This window comes from Amborella trichopoda, chromosome 9, assembly GCF_054954075.1.
Source record: "Amborella trichopoda isolate Santa Cruz 75 chromosome 9, AtrichopodaSantaCruz75HAP2 v2.0, whole genome shotgun sequence".
Classification (NCBI taxonomy): Eukaryota; Viridiplantae; Streptophyta; class Magnoliopsida; order Amborellales; family Amborellaceae; genus Amborella; species Amborella trichopoda.
This window is the reverse complement of record NC_142344.1, coordinates 20,540,350-20,563,409: the sequence shown is the minus strand read 5'-3', so window position 1 is coordinate 20,563,409 and position 23,060 is coordinate 20,540,350. Positions and strand designations below refer to the sequence as shown.

Sequence of the window (23,060 nt, the reverse complement as noted above, 5' to 3'; positions counted from 1 at the left end):
CATTTGCAATAATGGTATTTGTCTAGAATTGCCATTCATCATGGTAAAATGACTTAATCAAGCAATAATTCTAGGCACCCCTTTTATCAGTATGTTATACCCTATTGTTATAGACCATACTGGATTATAATCAACAATTGAAGGAATAAAAGTAAAATTTGAGTTTATTGACAAACCAAAAATAAAAGAAATAAATAATATAAAACAAAACATACAAAATAAAGAAAATTTTTTATATCAGCTCAAAACTGAAATAAAATATAAAACAATTGAGGAACAACTATTATTTCCTGAAATAAAGTCAAAAATTGAAAACCTAAGACAACAATTTGAAAAAGAAATATGTAGTGATTTACCTAATGCTTTCTGGAATAGACGAAAACATATAGTATCTCTTCCATATGAATAAGGATTTTCTGAAAATAAAATACCAACAAAAGCTCGCCCAATTCAAATGAATTAAAAAATGGTAGAAATTTGTCATAAAGAAATAACTTCTCTCTTAAAAAAAAGATTAATAAGGCCAAGCTCATCTCCATAGAGTTGTGCCACCTTTTATGTAGAAAATAATGCTGAAAAGCAATGAGGGGTTCCAAGATAAGTTATTAATTATAAACCACCAAATAAAGTTTTAAAATGGACCAGATATCTAATTCCTAATAAAAAAGATTTATTAGATAGACTTGTAAATGTCTGTATTTTTTCAAAATTTGTCCTTAAATCATGATACTGGCAAATACAAATAAATGAGAAAGATCACTATAAAACAACATTTAATGTTCTATTTGGCCAATACGAATGGAATGTAATGCCATTCGGTCTAAAAAATGCATCATCTGAATTCCAGAAAATCATGAATGATGTTATTAATCCTTATATGACATATATGCTAGTATATATTGATGATGTTCTTATCTTTTTAATTCATCGACACTTTAAACATCTAAATATATTTCTCAATACTGTGAAAAATGCCGGACTTGTAGTTTCTGCAAAGAAAATGAATCTCTGTCAAACTAAAATTAGATTTTTAGGTCATAATATCTTCCAAGGTACAATCAATCCTATTGATAGAGCTATTGAATTCTCTACTAAATTTCATGACATTATCCTAAATAAAGTCGAATTACAATGATTTCTAGGACGTCTAAACTATATTTCTGATTTCATTAAAGATTTTGCTATAATTGCTAAACCTTTATATGACCGACTAAAAAAGAATCCTCCTAAATGGACGAATCAACATACAAATGCCATTCGAATTCTTAAAAGTAAATCAACTGAATTACCTTGCTTAATCCTATCCGACTCTAATGCTTTTAAAATTATTGAATGTGATGCCTCCGAACTTAGTTTGGGAGGAATCCTCAAATAAAAAATAGATAATAAAAAACAATTAGTACGCTATACATCTAAAGCTTAGAATTCAACACAACAGAACTATTCAACTATTAAGATATGGCCTTACCAGTGTTTTAAAAAATACAGTGACGCGTTTAAGTTGCCAGTGGGGTCCTAGTCGCCTGGCACCTAGGTGGACACCAAGATTTCTGGGTGGCATAGGTTGAATAAGGGCGTAGGGGTGTCTAAGTAATATGAGTATAAGACCATTACTAGTACACTGTTCTAAGATCTCAAAAAGGGGTGTTTGGGCACATAAAAGCCTAAAGCCTCCCTTTCCCCCTTATATTGTGGGGAAAAGTATGAAAACATGCCCCTCGTTGAGACTATGGGCTTTACAATTGTGAAGATTCAATGTAGTTTCATTTCATTAAATCGGTTTATCAATATTTCATATACTAATATTCTATAAAAAAAAGATATTGTAAACGGGAACTTTTCCAATATTTAGAAATCAAATAAGTGCAGTGTCAACATTCGCATCTCTTATGGATTCATTTGTAAAAGCAAAAAAAAAAAAAAGTAATCGGAAAACTAGAGAGAAAACGAGTAATTTCTGCCCTGTCTAGATTCTAATAAGCCATGGCAAAAGGAAGCTTATTCGGAATGGAGGCCGAATGCCTTCTTGGAAAAAGGTGATGTCAAAGTGCATGTTTACACGTAAAATTGGCTGAACGCCATTCATTTTTGGCAGTGAGAATTGGGCTCCAAATAGAAGTCCGCTTTTTTTCATGCTTATTCACATATTTAGACAGGGCAAAGGGACTTACATTGTAGACATAGGCTAAGAGCTTCAGATCCCAATCCAGTGCCCAAGGTGAAGCTGTCCTCTCAAAGATCACAGCAACAGCGGCCGATTGGATTACGACAAAGCAAAAAATCCATGCATTCATTGAAAGCGGGGCAGGATAGTCTTTGCAGAGAGATGTCAGTAGAATTAGAAACACGCTCCAGCACAACATTGCAAGAATTACGAACGAGGAACCCTTAACCCAGTCTGATTTGGCATGTGTTGCCCCACTATGAGAGTTGAGGCCATGAATATCAATCGAGGAATCCTTGAGGGGTGGGAAGAGGTAACCCTTATAAAAAATGAAGGTCATTGCACCTCCTAAGCAAATCAAGGTGCCCAGGACCTTGGCTTGCCCACGATGAGTTTTAGTGTTCACCTTCTCCATCCTGTATTATGAGCAATTATTGGCATACATTAAAAACAATTTGTTTTTTAAAAAAAATAGACAGAAGAAGAATCACAAGGAGTCTTTATTGTTTTCTTTACAATTTGCAAAACCATTCATTCTTAAATAAAAATTGGTGTATCTCTGGTTTTGTTTTTGGAAAAATATTTGAACTACTTTCATACTCTCACCTTCTTGCAAGAACGGTTACCATATGTTTGAAGAACAATGAATAAAAAAAATCAATCAAAATTATGATACTTCTATCCAACGTTATATAAACATTGTTATTGAATATCGTTTCTACTACATGTGGAAAGGGTCTAGTACTTTGGCCTAAAGACAATATCGCAAGATGCCGACCATACAATCAGCATTTTATAATAAAATAATAAGCTTAATAATAGAAATATAATATCAAATACTTCATGGTCTTTAAACTCTTAATGCATTTGGGACAGCAAAAGGTTGCATGAACTTGGCACAAGATGTTTTGGGTTAAAATCTCAGCTTTAAGCTACTTAGACATTTTTAATAGCCACGTACATCGGAATGTCTGCAAGGCATTCACATGTTGACACATGATGCGGCCTAAAAGACAAGACATCTTGGTAACATAATTTGCAACAAGGAAGGAATGTGCACCGAAAAGCAAAAACTTTGAGATAGTATGGTACCTGAATATTATTGCCAAGATGAAGGTAATGGCTGGGCAAAGATTGTTCATGGCACTGGTAACAGTTGGAGAGGAGTAAAAAAGGCCTGCAAAATAAGCATTTTGTGCCACTGTATACCCACATAAAGCCAACAAGCACAACTTGAAGAAGATTGGCCTTGTGAGAGGTGGGCGTGTTTTCCTGCAAAAACATATGAAGTATTCAAACATAAGCTTTTAAACTTGTATCGTACTTGAATTTTGTACTGCAATATGAAAATGAGAAGTTCACATGTATTCTATGATGTGCTTCATGGTATGGTTATGTTTCATAAGACAAACAAATGCATTTCTATGTGTTGGTCTTGTTTCTAATATGTTCAAGTTGGGCGTTGAGATAATTATGTCTAGTCATCTCCTAAGAGTTTGTCTAATTTGTTACTAGTCCAACTCTAATAATTTATTTCTAATAGTTTTAAATACACAAAATTGTATCACCACCCTTTAATTGATTTGGTTATGTTGTATTCTTCTTTTCATCTACCCAAAAAGGTTGTTATGATGAAACAGGACCAAGAATTATATGTAGGGTTTCTTGATGGTAGAACATTCTTTTCAGGAGAACTTTTTAGGTCACCTATTTCTACAGTATAAGGTTGAAACCTAATATAAACTTTTTCCAATAAGTAGTGACATATCAGTTAACATTGTGGTGCTATGCACCCTTCTTTCTTTTCGAAAGATTTGTTTAAGTGGCATGAGAGGTGAATGTCAAAATTCCATGACCTCTATTGTGCATACCAACTAATGTCTTTCTCCCAGCAACTTTCATTCATTAGGAGAGAGGGGGGGGGGGGGGGAGGGGGGGAGGTGTTTGTTCTTTATAGGGTTTTGAATGTGCATGTTATAGAGATACTGATACAAATTGAGGGCAAGTTTTGGGGATTTGTAGTATAATAAAATCTCGGTAAAGAGAGTGCGTGAGAGAGAGAGCCCTAACCTAGGGTTAGGGTTAAGAATTTATTTGGTTTGGATCCGAAACCCAAATTTCGGATCCTATTCGAATATGGGTATGGGTATGGATTCAAGATTTGGATTTGACGGGTCAGGTACAGATGGATCCAATCTATATATATATATATATATATATATATATATATATATATATATGGGTGTGGTTTCTATAAGGTTGCAACTGTAAACAATCCATTTAAGGTGCACCTCCAAATTTGATCACCATATATAATTTTGATGTAAAACCTTTAAGATTATCTTAAAATCTCTTTTGCATCTCTATTTGTAAAATTTGAAACTCCAAAAATAGATAAAATCAAGAAGATCTATAAACATATGAAAATATTGAAAATGAACAGTCTAGATAATGTGTTGCAAGATGCATTATTTCTAAGACTCAATATATATATATATATATATATATATATATATATATATATATATATATATATATATATATATATATATATATATATATATATATATATATATATATATATATATATATATATATATATATATATATATATATATATATATATATATATATATATATATATATATATATATATATATATATATTCCCATATGTCTACATCTCGATGTCGAGATGATCAATTAGAAAGTTTTTCAACATTAAAATAACTTTTTTTGATGGATTTTTTAGGTGCATCTGTAATTCTACATTTTAAGGTTGCAACCTTATATTAAAATTTTCCTATATATATATATGTATTTTTTTTTATCCAATTAGGTCTAGATCTAGATCCAAATCTTATGTATACTTTTTGGATTCGGATTCAATCGGGTCCATATTTGGATCTAGATCTCACGTATACTTTTCGGATTTGAATCTGGATCTCCATGGATCCGTACCTGATCTGACCCATTCTCAGCCCTACCTAAGGTTTCTAGGGCAGGATAAGGGGATGGTGAAGGTGATGAAATGACAGTCAAGTTTGTTGCTTCTGCAAAATCTTTCAGGGAAGCGTGAAGAGTCAGAAAGGAATGGAGAAAAATGTAAGAAGATTGTAGCAAAGAAGCAATGATTAGACATCAAGGAGAAGGGAAAAAAGTAATGAACACCGTAAATATTTTAAATATAGTTAATATTTTGTCTTTTTTGCTGAATTCTTTAAAATAAAGTGAGAGTAAAAAGATGGGAAAGAAAAAAAGAATAGTTGATACAAGGGGATATAATTATCGCAAAGGATAAAAAAAGTAGTGATGCAAAAGGGTTAAGAGAATGATTTGTTGTTTAGGTTCGAATATTGGATGGTATGAGTGAAAATAATCAGACAGAAAAATGGATATGTCATCAAAGTCATAAAAAAGTAGTATAATTTGAGCAAGTAGTCCTCCCTTTTCGTCTTACAAAAGATCCAAAGATGGTAAGAAATGCAGGATGACAAAAGATGACCCAAGTGCAAATGGAATATGGGGACAAAGTACTATTTGAATTATTTGGATAGAAGAAACTGATAAAATTCTAATAAAGAGGCATCGGTCAGTTAATGGTAGGCTATTAACAATTCAATCTAGGAATCCATAGCTGTGTAAATCAATTATCCACCCGAGAATGCCTGGTTCAAAGCAGTTGGAATACCTCTGATTGCATGGAGTATGGAAGTGTTAAATGAAATTGTAGAAAAAAGTGGAAGAAATGAAGAAATGGAGTGGTACTATGTAATGGGCGAAAAGATTGGTGAAATTTGATATGAACTAGAAAAGATACTAGGAAGAGATGCCAACGAAGAAATTTCTTTAATGGTGGGAGAATTTAAATACAAAATTGATGTTGAAGAAGAAAAAGAATTAGTTACAAAGAGTTGCAAGATTGAGAAAAGGAATTTCAGAGGCATCAGGAAAAAAGAGTAGGAAAAGATGGAAAATTAGGAGAATCGTTTATGGATATTAATAAAAGAAAGAAAAAGAAAGGCAAGAAAGGGGACAAGAAAACATTTATTGGAAAGTGAAAAAATAGAATAGCAAGAGAATCTGGAAAAGTTAATAAAAAGGAATAAACAGATGGAAAAAAGGTAAACAAGAAAGAGAATATGGAAGGAAAGGTGAAAGTAAGTAAAAAGGATAGACAAAGAGATGACTGTGGCTTGCGAGGCAGGAAAACTGACAATGGATGTGACTTGAGATTTTGCTTAAAGCCAACATTGGAAAAGAAAAGATCATTGAGATGATGAATAGTTGTGAATGGGATAAAGAGAAGAGCTATAAAGGTACAAGAAAATAGGCTGTAGGGAGTGAAAGAAAAGTTGAAAAGGAAAGGATTAGAGAATAAAGGGAAGAGTAAACTAAATATTAAAAAAATAGTGAAAAAAAGATGAAAGAAAGCAATAAATTTTTGCCATATTCAAAAGGTACGAAAGTAATGATCGTATAGGATTTTCTTCCACCCATGTGTATAGATCTTCAAAAGATTACCATTAAAGTTGTCACGGATCTCTAAAAACATTATCACATGTAGGACTTGACTTTTCTATAGATCGTTCCCAAATTTAATGATGATCCTTTCGGATCCTACACATATGAATAGGGGAGGGTTCTATAAGATCATTTCTCAAGCTATAATAAAGAGAAAAGGGAGCAATGAATCTAATGCTATCAATGAATTATTAGCCCAAGTAATGAGTGCCATCTATATTTGTTGCCTTGTTTTTCTGATCCAACCGAAATGAAACCTATCACAAGGTTCATTGAGCACAAGGAGAAAGCTCAAGAATTGGGCAAAAGGATATTATACTGGATGTACCACCTATAAGCAGGTTTCCTAGAAGTTTGACGATAGAAGATGAGACTAATAAGATGTGAGATGCAAGAAAATAGGAAGCCAAATATTATTCTTGGGTGTCCTAATATCTAAACTTAGTAAACCAACTCTCACAAATAGATACATTTCAATGCAAGTTAGAAATTTTTGCAAACAGCCGTTAGCGAGAAAATGAATCAATAATCAAAATCCCAGAACTTTTATCAAGCATAACTAATTAGTTGTCAACGACATGGGACATGTCATTGGATTCATATAGCTTAGTGATGCATATTGCATTGCTGAAGCTTGTTGGCCTCCAACACCAACCACTATTTTTAAGGAGTCTTTCAGCTATATACAGGTATTTGTAGTATAAAAACCCTAACCTTAATTATGAAACCCTAAACCCTAGACTTTGGCTACCAAAACCCTAATTCTAGGACCCGCCAACTAAAAGTAGAAAAAAAAGAAGCAAACGTCCTTTTCAATCAATTCAAGTACCCAAATGTAAATTTCTAGACCAACTCTGAGTTGGGACTGACATCTGGGCCTTCAGGTGTGTTCGCTCTGCATTTCCTTTTCTTCAAGGTCTTCTTGGTCTTCTTTGTTTATTTTATTTCCACTATTATTGTCTATATCTCTAGAAAATATCTGTAAATATGCTCTTGTTTTCCTTTTCTTTTTGCTCTTCTTTTCGGATATTTTACAAACCTAAGCTTGCTTGGCCATAGATCTGCAAGGAACAGGTCTTTTTAGGCTGATTTCTTCATAGACTCAAATTTGACAAGACCCACCTCTTCTGACTTTTAAAAATTAAGTTTGGACCTGATCCTTGACATGTCGGACTTTTGAGTTATCTCGTTAGACTTGGAATCATGTGTAAACAATTTCGCACCAATTAGGGAGCACGTCAAGTTGATGATTATGTGAATTCTAGTTAGAAACCACTCCTAAGCTTCATCCCAGGGTTGGTTTTTATGTAGGCAAAACAATAAATTAGTGCACAGACCATACAGAAGAGATTGGTGGGGATTCTAGTGCAGTGACGCACTGTGTGTTGCTAGAACAAACGGGACCATCGATGCCCTGCGAATTGCAGGATTGGTCTTGCTCCAACATCATATTGATTCCTGATATAAGCCTCTAATATTGCAAGATAAACTATTCCAGATAAGCCGAGCCATTGTTTCTACCTACCTCCTTGACTTTGTAGCTTCATTACTTAGTTTTTTTTAATTAATTTTCCCCTGCTTGTTTTTTATTTCGTGTTGGGGCAAACTAAGGGCATATGCATTGGTCTTCCTCCAAGTCTTTGCTTGACTGCATCTATCTATTGTTGGGTTCATGTGGCCTTTAAATGCCTTATGAGTGTTTGTAAAATGAAATGATAGAGTGGAACATGAACTCAATGGGAGTGTGGTCCCTCGTGGGCCATACTAAACAAACGATGTTTACAGATACCAGACTGTGCTTGACGATCTAGGCCAGTAGGTTGGGAAAAACCCATGATAACTAGGCACAAAGAACAAACCGATAGGGGCTCTAATGGGTCAGCCCTTGATGAGGTCAGAAAATATGCCTGGATGAGTGAGCGAACGACTGTGTGACCCTTGTGTGTGATGGTGGCCTACAGAGACAGGGGTCAAAGCATCATTCATGCGCCATCGTACGGCATGCATATCGATAAATCGTTCGGGAAAGCTAGAAATCCACCTTTTAGGGTGAAGCGTATGCATGTGCAAGAGATACCCCTATGCGTCATAGAGCTGTAGTTGCATAAAGTCTGGTGACCTTGACTTGTCTCTAAGGGAGGACTTGAAATCCACAGACTGGGATTGCGATCCCTTGGCTCATCGGCTAGACTTTGGTAACTCGCTAATGAGCTCCTGCTTGGACTGTGGCTCATGGGAAATACTGGGTCGGTCGGATAAAGCAAGTGTGGTCTGTAGTCCACAGTTGAAGGTGGAGTGCCCCATGATTGTTGATTCCTAAACCATATGGACCATTTTCATATCAAATTAATTTAATTGTGTTTGTTTTATGATGAAAATTATTTTAAGATTATTATTTAAATTTTTATGAACCCCTGAATGTTTTATTTATAATATTTGGATTTATAAAATTAAATATATTGATTTTATAATTGTTTAAATATTCAAATAAAACTCTAAAATACTTTTATTAATTTAAATATATAAAAATATCATGGAGGCACATTGTGCTCATGAGCCGACCATATTTTTTGAAGGTGAGGCCCATGAGTACCTCCCTTGGGTGGCACTCCTCACCCTTATTCTCTTTCCTATTTTTTTCTGAAAGATTGAGTAGACTGGTGGTATTTTATGGTATGCACAATATTTTGATTAGATTTAATTTATTTAATTTCTATTGATGGGAAAGTGGCTTAGGAAAAGGGAATAATGGTTCATGCACCTTCCATAATGTTGATGACCCAGCTATGGAATGGATGGCTCAGATCTCTCCCCCCACAAGTCACCCTTGATCGACAGTCTATGTTCTCACAAGAAGAGGCAAGCCAAAGAAAACCCTAAGAAACCCTAATCTTATTCAAAGCCTATAAAAAGAGATTGTCTCTACCAAAACATCTCTACACCTTATCTTTCTATCTCTCTCTTAAGAAAGTTTATCTCTCTCATGTTTAGTCTCTCTCCCACATTGTGAAAGAACCTAAGGGTTTATGTTATGTAGTTTTTCTCTCTTATCTCTCAAATATAGATTTGTGGCTAAGGGTTTTAGGATTTAACAAAAAGAGAATCCATCTCTCTCAAACTAGGTATCTAAGATAATTCACCTAGGGTTTGAGTTTGTGATCAAAGGGGTTCATGTTCCATTAGTGTGGCTTGGCCGAAATTTGCTTTCTCGGTTCGAGATTGAAGCTAGACTGTTGATCCGGAGATTGAAGTTAGACTGTTGATCCCGCGCCATCGGATGGTGGTGACTCGGTGTGGGGTGTAAAAAGCCCAGTTGAGGTAATCTCCGACACTCTTCCTTTTGTTAATTGCAATCTTTATCTTTTATTCTCAAGCGTAGTGCATAGTTGTTTCAATGGTATCAAGTTGTTAAGATCTTGGTTTATTATTATGTTGATTTTATTTTGAAATTTATTTTATTATTATAGAGACCACATGTAAGTGATCTTTTGCCAAAAAAAAGGGGTGAAAAAAAAAATAAAAAAAATAAAATTTATTATCCGGTAAAAGATCACATAGGTCTTTCTTTCATCTATTAGAGTCGATTTCTTAACAAGTCTGAAGTAACCTTGAAGCTGCACTCAAGGGTGCCTCAAACCTGATCTAGAGACCCCCAAAGCTCACTAGGAAAACCCATGGCCTATCTAAGAACCTTCGACCAATGAAAATTAGGAAAAGATAAAGTTCAAGCCATTTCATGTGGTGTTTGCTTAGACTAGACTAGGCTAGGTTAACATTGACCAAAGCTGATGTACCATGTCTGAACCCGAGTGCGGTCTGGGTCGCATATTGAGTCTATGCCTTCATCCTCATCTAGGTATGGGGCAATAAGACACCAGTCAAGTTGAACCACACTTTTCAGATACATGACATCATAATAGGTGAGCTAAACCTCTCCTCATTTGGGATTACACCTAGACACCATGGTCACCAAAGTTGGCACTCTCCTCAATCATTTCTTAGGAGCCGTGGATCAACTTGTGAACAAGGTCAACGGCACACTCAATAGCCAAGGAATGAGTCCAGGAGCTTTCGATTAGGTGTTGGCTCAGTTAGGCTGGTGGAGCTGAGGTCGGATCCTCAAACAAGTCCCAACCAATTGAAATCCACCCCAGTTAACTCCAGTAGTCAAACGCAGCCAAACCACTTGAAATATATAGACAACCTCCCCGCCCTTAACTAAATTTTATTTATGAGTTCTTAAACCTTGGAGCACAGTATCCTAATATACTATAAAACACACTTAACCATAGTCATGCCCATGCCATAGTCCAACCTAGAATATTATTAGAATATGCTAAAGATCGCAAATATTCCTTTCTAAGGAATCAAATATGCATAGGGATCCTAAGTATTTAAACTTAAGAATTCAAATATCCCCTAAATATTCCCCCAATCCTTAGATATCCTAAATATTTCATTTTAAAAAGACAAATTACCCTCCAAGGCTATGTTCAAGCTCTTTTGAATTTGTTGACCCACTAATCTATGAATTGCAACAAATATATCTTCGATCGTAAGAGCCGGTTTCGATGGCATCATAATTGATGGATTTTACTTGTTCTAATACCAACTGACGCAAGAAAAAAAAATATATCAGAAAAATACAAAATAAAAATAGTTGAGAGAATATATCATCTCTCAAGGTTTGCAAGGGAATCCACCCAAAAAAGATCTCTTCACAAAATCAATCTTATTTAATTCCAATCTCTCTTTCATTTACAAATGATGGATTTCTTCAATTTAAATAGACTTTAAAAATAAATAAACAATTAAAAACAGAACCCAAAAAATAAAACTCTCTTTCTCATAAACTATATATATGTTAACTCAAGTTCACCAATCCACGGAAAGTAACCAGTCATTCAGTCATGTTACTCTTATACCAATAACTTTGTTATCCAAGATGGAGAAGCCATGAAGATCTGTCAAGTTGAACTACAGGTTGGGAATGCAAGACTTCCATACCCCGAAAGAAAGACCATGTAGAAACTATATGAGTCCTAAGGATTTACCTGCAGGTTTTGTAATGCCACAACTTGAAACAAATTCTCTAGAAAGGGAGCCCCTATGCCCATGTTCCGGCGTACCATAGAATTTGATGATTATTTCCAATGTGGAACATATTTTTAGTCTAAAATTTCGGGAACTATATAAGGATTATTAGATGATTATTTTCAAAAGAAAAAATTCAAGAATTTTGAGTCTTCTTAACCCTTGGATCGAATCCTTTAGAAATTGGACGACCTCTATTCAATCTTGAAGCATAAGTTTTTTTCTTGTAGATAACAAACTTATTTCGTCAATTTTTTTTACTGAGATTAGTCTATGGGTTGTAAGATCTACATCCACAAAATGTGAGATCTAAAAAGTGTCATTAGTGTGTGTTTTGTCCGAGGCAGTAAAGTTTGAAGGAATAAATGGACGGCATGCTCCCGCACGAGTAGAAAACCTTCTAGGTATTTTATTCACATTAATCTTGACCATTGGATGTCAAATTGGGTGGCTGCAATCATTCTATAGACCAAGTTCAAACTTCAAAAGAAAATTTCTCGAACTTTATAATACATTCAAGCTATTAAATTTCACATCGGATTGTTGTAAGTAATTGTGACCACCTTGTATCAAAGGTAAATGATCTCATTGCATGCAATCCCTTTTGAAATAATACGTTGTATTTCTTTTAAATAAAAAAAAACACAGTGACTCCACATGCGCACATAAGAATATAAATTGAAATCCTTATGCGAAAAAATGAAATAACAAGTGAGGGAAACAGTGTAGAGAAATTAGAAAAATTTACTTGTGCACCGAAGATAAAGTTTGAAATTAAAAGGTGATCCATAATTTTGGACTTTTTACGGAAAGGTCCAAAATTTTTACATTTTTTATTTTAATTTTACCTCGGAATAAAAAGTTCAACTTTTGAACTACTTAAACATATAATCTCCCAAAGGTCCAAAAGTCGGACTTTCAAAGCAGCCAAAATAGAAAACAAAAGAACATAATTACTTATGAGCATCTTATGTGAAATTGGGTAGTTGCATTTATTTCATTGACCAAGCTCATAATTCAAAATAAATTTTTTTGAACTTTATGGTACACTCAAGCTATCAGATTTCACATAAGATAGCCATAATTAATTGTGCCCTCCTTGTACTAAAGATAGATGGTGTCATTATATACAAACCCAACAAAAAAACTTCAAATTTGTCAAGACACAAAAATTAGAAAGGACTGTAATTTTTAAGCTCCGCAAACACTGTCTTTTTTATAAGGTGCTTCAAAAGTTGTACTTTCGAACTAGTGGTAAAATGAGGATGAAAGCGCATAAACATTTTGGACCTTACCATAAAATGATAGTTTCAAAAATTATTTTTGGTTTGTATATAAGTTTCCCAAATTAATAACTTACAAAATTTCTTACGTTTTGTAGAAAATAAAATAGGAATATAGGGGTTCCTTTTTTGTCCTATTGACATATTTTTGAAGCATTGATTTAAATAAGTAAAAATGTAATGGATGCAAGCTCTAAAAGACCGAGGCTTTATGAAAACAAAGCAAAGGCCCACCTTGAATTGACGTTCGAAAAATACTTTGGGCATAAAATATCTAAATGATAGCTCTAAAAATAATTTCCAATACTGATTGTGAAAATTGAAGCTAAAAAAATGTGCGGATCTAATCTTGCAGATGTGAACTTATTTTTAAAATAAAAATAGATGATCTAGATAATGTGTTACGATGTACATTAGTTTTAGGGCCTCAAATCCTAATTATTTTCATAATCATAGTGATCAAGTATGAGATGCTTGATTTGACAATTTTCAATGGCAGAGCTGCAAATTTCAATGAGTTTTAAGCTGAAACTTTACTTATTTTGATAGGGCTGCTCTATCAAAACATCTTTCAAATGTGATTTATTGTTAGATAAACTGCTTGGAGGCCATAATTGCAAGGAAGCAAAAAATTATAATTACAGATAAAAATTGGTTCTCAAGCCATTTTAAAAAAATTTGGAGATAAAATTTGGAGAATCTCCTGGCTTTAATTGTTTAAGGTTTGATTTGATTGTTTAACATTGGCAAACCTCACCGGAAAGTGCTTACATAAGTTTTATAATTTGCTTTCACCCTTCTTTTTCTAGTGCTTCTTTTTCTTTTCATTTTAGGTTAAAAAAAAATCCTCCACTGACCTACAAAAGTTAAAACACACACACATGATATCCCACCAATAGTTTTCTATCATGTTGTCTACTAGACATGCACCCAATTCGTACACCTGAATGAGAACATAAACCAAATCCATAAGCCAATTCGCACAAGTTTTATGTGTACTCTGTCATTCACCATTACAGTGGAGAGGAGTTGTTTAACTCACATATAGTCCAGCCCATACTGTAGAAGTAACACCTGAAAAATCCCTACAAGTGGTTGATGCGTCATGGGAAAGCATTCTAATTGAGTATATCGACGACGATATATGTGCATATTAAAAAAAAATAAAAAAATTGAACTTGGGATAAGGCTAAGATGACGATCATGATAATGGATCTGCTCAATCTGAACTTTTTTTTGAAACTTTAAAAGTTTTTTAACATGGTTTAAAAATAGATTTTTCATGCCGGATTTCCGACAATAAAAATGCAGCTTTTGGCACGGTTTGGAAGTGCTTCTCACTTCGATTTTTTAAGGTCGGCGCCACCCAAGACTTAAAGCAAAAAGATTATGGGCAGCTTTTGGCATGGTTTGGAAGTGCATCTCATTTCGATTTTTCAAGGTTGGCGCCACCCAAAACTTAAAGCACAAAGATTATGGGTAGATTTGGAAGCATAATTTGATGCTATTCTTAGGCGGCCGCTACTCATTCAGTTTAGACAGGAGATCAAAGCTTTCACGTATCAATTTCGACCATCAAATCATGAATCCAAAAAAATAAATTAAAGTCAAAACTTTTAAAATTGTCTAATTTCAAATTTTTAGTGGGGATCATTCATTTCAATTCTTACCAAATCATCAGATTTGCGCAATGTTTTGATAGAAGAATTCGTCAATGCAATGCAAAAATATGTTTGCGATAGTTTAGGATGGGTTTCCTAATGATTCTAAAGTGGATCTCAATGTTTGAGATGGAAGAAATCCTTATCCGCAATTCTTTTCATAGAGGGAGTAAATATGTAGTGTGCTCCCACGAGAACACGCTGTAGACGCCCAAACTTAAATTTCTTACCCTAAAAATGACAAGTTAGACGGTGGAATAGCAGTTAAGTTGATCAAGATAGTTGATCGGCCATATACGGTCTACACGTAGTGCACCCAACATTTACCATATTGTCTTGTTACACATCCATTATGCATAACGCAATAACGACTTTTTTACCCTTTAATTCAAGCATTAGGATGGGGTATTTACCCCATGCACTAAGGAAATTACACATATGTTCAATTCGATGCATATGCATACATAGATTTTATGCATTGAAAATATGAATTTTTTTTTTGTTATAATAATTTATCTTGTAATATATTATCTGAACCTTCTATTTTAAAATTTTATCGATTCACAAAATTTGCACAATTTTTATGGTTTTATATTTCATAATATGAGGCAAAAAAAAAAAAGATTTTTGGCTATGACATAGGATTTTGAGAGAGCTATTGTCTACCACCTTATAGAGAAGCAAAATGTTCTCGTTGTGCCAAAGTTGCTGGATATATATTTATATATAAGAAAAGTTGCTGGATAAGTTTAACAAGAATAAGGCGTACTCTCTCTATCGTGCATAAGGGGCGTAAGCTACAATGCAGCATGAGTACATATACCAAGTAGCAGGCTTTTAAAAAATGCCAATCCAAATTAGACTAGCCCAATCCATATTAGAAATGAGTAGAGTTATGTTTGTTCCTAAAAAGAATATTGGAACCTATCACTTTTCATTTTTCAAAATTTACAAAAACTGATTGGAGAGAGAGAGAGAAACACTTCTAAATCATATGATTGAAAGAGAGAGAGAGAGAGAGAGAGAGCTATTCAGCATTGCCAAGAAGCAAATCGAAGCAAAAAGAAAAAAGATCCCACATGAGGGATTTAGCATTCGATAAGGAGTATATAAAAACCATCCACATATCACTGACAGGAGCGGTGGTTGTGCGCATGGCTTTCTAAAAGCTTGATGATAACTTCAAAGAAGGGTATTTTAAAATTGTTCTCTTAAAGCGCTCTCTTACAGGTGGCAAAAAACATGTGGCGGTCTCCTGATAGTGCGACTCTATAGAAGATATGGGCAGAAAACGATAGTGGTGGTTCGTTTGTGTGCATGGCTTTTTAAAAAGTTCGATGAAAGAAGGTATTTTTTTTTTGTTTTATTTAATACGTGCAACGTGGCCCACCCTAAGTTTTTGGGTGTACGGGCAATTAGTGATTGGGCGTCACATGAATGATTGTTTAAGCTGCCCATTAGCCCCACCGCGAACGTGTGAGGCCTCTTTCCACGTGTAAAAGCATACACGGTAAATTTTTTTCAAAAATAATTTAACATAAGGCAATATCTCTTCTTTTTTATCTAAAAATATTATAAGAAATTAAGGGGAAACAGACTTGTAGGGTGCAAAGTTATCCACATCTTATCTTCCCCCTCCCCCCTCACTCTCTATGTTTTAGAAAACACGCAAAATTGTTTCATATTTCTACAATATGCGGTTGGTATAAAGAATTCATCAAATAGGTAGTCCATCTAAAAATAAATGCAACTAATGGTCAAAATATTTTTTTATATAATTATTATTTTTAATTTTGAAATATTTTTTTTCATATTCATGATCTTTATGTTAAAGATTATATATTCTTTAAAAATCAAAATAAAATTATATTTAAAAATATATTTATTGACAACACTGCATTTTTATAATATGCGCACTAGCCGCATAGAAACGTGCTCTAAAAACATTACCCACACCAAGTCTAGCTTGTGCAAAGTTTTTTTGGGTGCACTTCGGGCGCTTCACTCGATCTTTATCATTGAATGATTATCCTTAGCTCTTGTGCCACTAAAAGATATGCATAAATTTACGTTTAAGCCTATAATTCAAACACAAATATTAATATCAATAGACACTTAGAGAAAGTTGTATCAATATTTATATATTTTTATAAAATAATGAAAGTTTATGTTGCTCGATTCTCATGTTCTCTTGGAAACCTAAAAGACAATATTTATAATGTTTTTTTATACTTTTTTGAAATTTTTCTATAGCTATGTAGGGCTGCTTCGGCCGATCCACTATTCGAGACACCGATCCACCGATTCGGACTGATTTTTGGAAAGAGCAATCCGAATCACCGTCGCTAAGTATAGACTACCAAACAATTTCTAGCAGCGATTTAATAAACGCATCAAGAATCGGACATCCCGAGCTGATTCTGTCAATATATAAGAAATCGTCTCAGTCTAGATGAGAACCGGCGATTTGCGACAGTAAAACAGAGTTTTGTTACAATAAAATGGTATTTTTACTACAATCAAAACATGACTCACCGATCTAGACTGGTTCACTATTTTTGCATGTATTTTTTTGCTGGTTATCTATTTTTCTATAGTAAAACAGTGATTCGGACCACCGGTTCCGAATTGGTTTTTACGATGCTCGATCCTAGTCACCAAACCATTTTTTAAATCACTAGTTCCTACATAAGACTCTACGAAGTGGCAACTCCGAAAAATCACAAGGACGCATTACACTTGGGAACGACACTGTGGGGGAGTGTGACAGTAAGTGTATGAAGTTGGAAAGAAGAGTAGTACCTTTCTAGGAAGAAAGCCAAGGGAGAGAGAATGAGTGTGGTCACAGCGTGTCTATACACAACAAATACATGGTAGCTCATGCCTCCCTCCAACGCGCCTTTGCTTACAATATCTCCCGTCCCAAGCCCCAGCTGTAGGACCATCATCATCATGTAAGGGCACCAATCCTTCATCTCTCTCTCTCTCTCTCTCTCTCTTAAATTAGAAGTTAAGAACTCGTGGGGACGTTCTGGACTGGAACTCCCTTATTTATAAGAACTGAAATAATGGGAAGGCAGAGCATTGGGATATTAGGTAACTAACGCATCGGCTGGACTAAAAAATAGTTTTACACACTCATATTGGTGGGCCTAAAAGACAATCATATCTTTAAGACGGAAGATTATATTCCTCCACTTTCTCGTGGTGGATTTGGACCGGTGCTAGAAAAATCGAGCCGGCCTCGGAAACCGGCCGAGGGCTAGATCCGAGTAACTGAAAAATCGGCACGTTCAAACAGCCTAACCATGCAAGTCTCAGCCGTCCAAAAAAGTGTTAAAAAATAGAAAAATATAAAAAATCTAAAAAAGTACAAAAAGTTTATTTAAAACATAATTAGATAAAGCACATCCAAATAAAGTTGAAAAATAGTGAAAAAAATGGATTTCAGAAAATCGATTTTTTCTTACGAATATTTTTGTAATTTTTCAAAAAAAGAAAAAAATGTAAAAATAAGTATTCATGGCCAAAACACTTTCCAATCTTTGCCTAAATGATAACAAAACATTCAAAGACGAATTACAAACAAAACTCTTATTTTTTGAGATTTTATATATTGCTTTTGAATTTTTCTTAAAATACCTAGCTAGACCACTAAAACTAGCGAAAACCCAATTGGCCCGTGGTCGGTTCCAGTTTGACCGGCCGGTTTCGAGTTGCACCAGCCTAGTTTGCGAACACTGGCTAGAATTGTATTATATCCGATTATAATCTACACTTTCTTAACTACGGCTGTGGTTTTAGTCAAGCCTTGGCTTGATAAAACTTGGTAAAGGTCAGACCTAAGCCTTGGCTTGATAAAACTTGGTAAAGGTCAGACCTAATGCCTACTGAAAGATGGAATTGTGGTGTTGGAGAAGTTACCGATGGCCTGTAAATTTATTTCCACACATGCCTGTGAGATTTGAAGCTCAAAAAATACTCGATATATAGAGGATTTATGAAGGCTTAAAATGCAAAAAACATTAGTGTAGAGGATATTTAAAGGCTTAAAAGGCAAGGTCCAAAAAAAGTATTGCAAAATAAATGTACACACCCTGATCCCGATAGAGGAACCTGTAGAAGACCAAAATACCCTAGGCAAGCTACAAGGAACTAGAACCATTCACACCCCCTCCTGATCTAACCATAAGCCTTCCCCATTGTAGTCAAATCACATGGTAGAGCTCGGAGCGCTAAAGAATGCCCCTGAAGAACTAGCAAGGCATATCAGAACCCAAGATTTTTAAATTGTAAGCGGTCCGGGAGCAGATAGCTCCAACTCCATTGCCAATGGGACCAACGCCACTCTCAGTGCCGACACAAGAGAAACAACCTGGACACTCTAGGCCGACACGGTGACATGCGAAGCAAACAGTGGGAAAAAAGCCCGACGCTATTGCCAGTGGCGCCAGCGCCACTGACAGTAGCATGATGTATATGCTAGTCAAAGATGAATACAACCTGAAGGTACGGACCTGTGTCCTATACTGACACATGTCGACAAGGACTAACATGCTAGGTGTCATTACAGAAGGTCGTGTCACTCTCGAATTCATCGAATGAAATGTCACATAAGCCGTCAATCATACAATGGTGTCCAAACTATCAACTAACACCGACGACACTAAGAATGGCGCCAACGACTGTCAGAATTGCGTCGAAATCTAATTGGTCAGTCAGTTGTATGGAAGAATGTCGAGAAGGTGACACGTGGCAATCTGTATCAGAAAGTGGTTCTGAATGTCTCCAATGACACTGCCAATGTCGTTGGGCCTTTGACACCTCACCCACAGCTTTGACCGGTAAAATCCAAAGGACCGGGACTTGCTATGCAATTATCGTCTCTGGACCATACAATTATTGTCGTGCAATCATTTTCGTTATTATTTTGGTTTCATTTATGGTGTTTATAAACTTTCTTTAGTTTCTTTGTTTGTATTTATTAACTTTCTTTGATTTGTAAAACCCTATAAAAAATTCCCCCTCTTTTCATTAAATACTTCAAAAACTTCTCTCGAAAGCCAAGGTTAAGGTGTGTGGGAAGCAGGCTCGGCCGACGATCTGAACATGATAAGTTCTTATAGCCCGACTCTCACCCATAATGCAATTTGATGGGACCTTTCTCTTTCAACCCCTTTGATGAATTTATGCCCAAATCCAAGGTGCGAACCGAGTTCCTTGCCTACATTTTTGAGCATAAACAGTTTGGTGCCCACCATTGTCAAGCTTCCTTTACACCCTAACCATTGAAGTAGTCCTCTGGGCTTCATCTCAAAGGGTCACCATCAACCTGGAGTTCGTCTCGGTTCATTCCAAGCCTCTTTTCACTTGTTTTGGAGTCTGGAACATGAAAACTCACTGAAAATCGTGTTAACGCTATCTCCAATAGCGTCTTTTTGTCTTAATACCATTCATGCGTTCCCTGAAATCTCAAAATACAGTTAGCCATTGGTAGTGTCGTTGACACCATTGCCAGTGGCGTCGGGCCTCTGCGACTCTAAAAATGCTACTGGCTTTTTAGGGTCTTTTTGGTTTATGTTTCAAGTTCAGGGTACATTTAGGCCAAGGATAGTGCCAAGAGGCTTGCCACCATTGACACTGTTGTCGGTCCCTTCTTCCCTGTTATGTTCTTTCTTCAGTCTGTCCAAAGTGACAAAGTACTCCTTAGGTGACATTATCGTTGATGTTGATGCAATTTGCATTGGCGCCAGAGCCAGGACTGTTTGTTGTTCTCAGTAGGTTTTAGTCTTGGCGACACTACCATTAGCGCTAGCATCACTACCATACTCGTTGTATCTCAGTCACCACGGATGGCTCTATTTTATATGGTACCATAGTGGTCGGGGCCTGATTTTTCCTTGCGTGGACGGCGGGAGAAAATCCTCTCTCAAACAATCACGGAGGATCTGCGGGTGCTGCACATTTCTTGGTGTACGCTCTTGTGCTCTCCTTTGTGTGGATAGGAACCAACAATAAGAAAGGTTTTACGGCATGGGTGCTTTTAAGTGCCTACCTTATCGTTTGGGGGTTCAGGGACACGCCCGGGCAGTTCACTCTCTTAGAACAGTTACGAAGCCCTTCGGCTGTCTACCAATGCGGTTTGGACACGAACTCTCCTCAGGCTTTTACATGTCACCCTGTTCTCTTATGCTGGAAAATGCAATGTGAATTCAAAGATATTCCTCTATAATGGTTCACTCTGACAGGGGTTGGCTGATAAAAGAAAGAACGAGGGGAGGAATACTAACAAGAATCCACTTCTCCGCGTTATGTGCTCAGGCGATTAAAGCAACTGAAGAGTTGGAACCCTCTCGACTAAAGACTCAGGAAGACTCCACCCGAGTGAGTGAGGGAGAGAACATATGTATTTCTCGTGGCTCAACTCGACTGTACAGAGAGAAAGTTAGAGCGATGTGTCGAGGGTTAGAACTCTTGGGATGACTTTGAAGGGTATCGAATTGAGAGTATGACGGATAGTGGGATGCTATATGGAGCTGTAAGTTTGTTGTGTTTGCGCTCGAAGCATAAAGAGGAAGATCGCAAAGAGAGACGGGACTGCAGGTTTCACGACTTCGAGTCCCACAACACGACGAGGATGAGAGAGAGAAAGGGGAAGAGACGAGGCTGTGCATTTATCGTGCCTCTAGGTTACTAGGCGAGGCAAGCAACGTGTGGATAGAGAGAAGAAGAAAGAGAAAGAAGTGAGAGGAGAGAGAGAGTGGGAATTGAGGCATGGCCTAGCGTGGGCTAGGGGTAGTTTCTCTCTTTGAAATTTTTCTTTCTCCTCACCACTTGATCCAAGGGTTAGAAGCAAAAGAAAAGTGGAAACAAGCTTAATGCCCCGATTTCATTAATCAATGATCCCGTCCTTTTAGAATTGAGCTAAGTTTTTTTATGTAGAGGACCCATCAAACAGAGGTGGATGCTCAAAACTAAGCCAAATTTGATTACAATAAAATCCCTAATTTAATAATTATGACCATAATGCCCCTTAAAACTTTTATGTTAATGACGAAAATATCCCTTTTTGATGGGCCTTTCACCATTGCCAGATCTTAGGAGCTTTCTCGGATGCTTGTGGTGGTGGTTTAGATGATCCATCGTCGTAGTCTTGATGCTTACTTGATTCTGAAGAGTTTGATGTTCTTTTATCATCTTGAGATAGACTTTTCCCAAGGGGTAAAAATCCGGTTAGGTTGTGAATTTTGGTCGACAATGAAATGCGATCCATGGTGTTCCGAGTCTTTATTTTGATTGCAAATTAAAGGGGAGACTGTCACAATCACTTTGCACCAAGTTTTTTCCGATTTGGTTTTTGCTTTAAGTATTTTTCAATTAGAGCGGTAACCAAAAAATGGGATTTCGGGGACTGAGAAAACCTTGCCATCTTCAACCTTGGAATTTGCACTTATTTGACATTCGATTGAGTGCAAAATTTGTACTAGTTTGTAGCCTTTCGTGATACAGTGACATCGGACTTGATCTTGCGATGATCCATTACACAGATCTCCAGTTATCGTTTCAAGAAGCTCGAGATGTATTTCTTTCAACGCTCTAATTTTTATGGTTTTGGTCTTATCTTCTCTCAAGAAAAGCTTTCATTCTGGGTAATGTCATGGCACATGCCATATGCCAGACCTAGCTTGTGTGCAAATTTGAGCTTGTTTCGATTCCAAACGAGTGACTTGTGGACGCTTGAAGATCATCTCGAGATGTGAAAACCATCCTGAGATGTGAAAACACAGCCTCCATGATTGGAAACTGGTTTGGTTAGGTGTCATATCACAATAGCGTAAAACCTACCCATTTATAGTAATCGAGACCTAAAATGCTCTTGGGAGGTCCAATTGAGTCCAAATTTGGTTTTCGACGTTCTAGATGCAATAGTGGTGGTATGATATTATTTTGAAGCCCCTAGAATATGTATGTAGTTATAAGGTCTTTATTCAGCATGATAGGAGTTGGTCTTTGAGAATTGAATTTCGTTATGATCGTATGAAATTCTTTTTGAATTTGACGAAACTTTGTGAGTGTCTTTCGAGTATCCCAAAATACTCTTTTCATTCCTTATGAAGCCGTTCCAACACTCTTTTCTAGGTTGCCCGGTTTTAGGCATATTTTGCATTGTTCCCATGGTCTGGCGGTGTCTTGATTATCGGAAGGACCAGCTTGTTAATGGCTATCTTGTTATTTACACCAGCGATGTAAGTACGTCAAAAATAACATATAAAAACTTGCCCCGACGAATGCTCCGCTTTGAGAGAAGCGAGAAGTGCAACATTCAAAATAAAAT

General features: G+C 35.9%; 1 protein-coding gene across 5 annotated transcripts in view; it reads right to left on the bottom strand.

The window, feature by feature from the left end:
• LOC18436399 (WAT1-related protein At2g39510-like) overlaps positions 1-18,055 on the bottom strand; it is a 36,564-nt gene extending 18,509 nt beyond the window's left edge. For 2 of the 5 annotated variants that reach the window (XM_020668541.2, XM_020668542.2), the window contains exons 1-3: positions 17,528-18,055; positions 3,257-3,436; positions 2,172-2,580 (exon numbers count right to left, since the gene is read on the bottom strand). In XM_020668541.2, the coding sequence (XP_020524200.1) occupies positions 2,172-2,580; positions 3,257-3,436; positions 17,528-17,700 (762 nt within the window). In that variant the 5' untranslated portion in view covers positions 17,701-18,055. The remainder of the gene's footprint in view (positions 1-2,171; positions 2,581-3,256; positions 3,437-17,527) is intronic. The other 3 variants (XM_088848098.1, XM_088848097.1, XM_020668544.2) reach the window with 2 other exon arrangements.
• Positions 18,056-23,060: the final 5,005 nt, after the last annotated feature.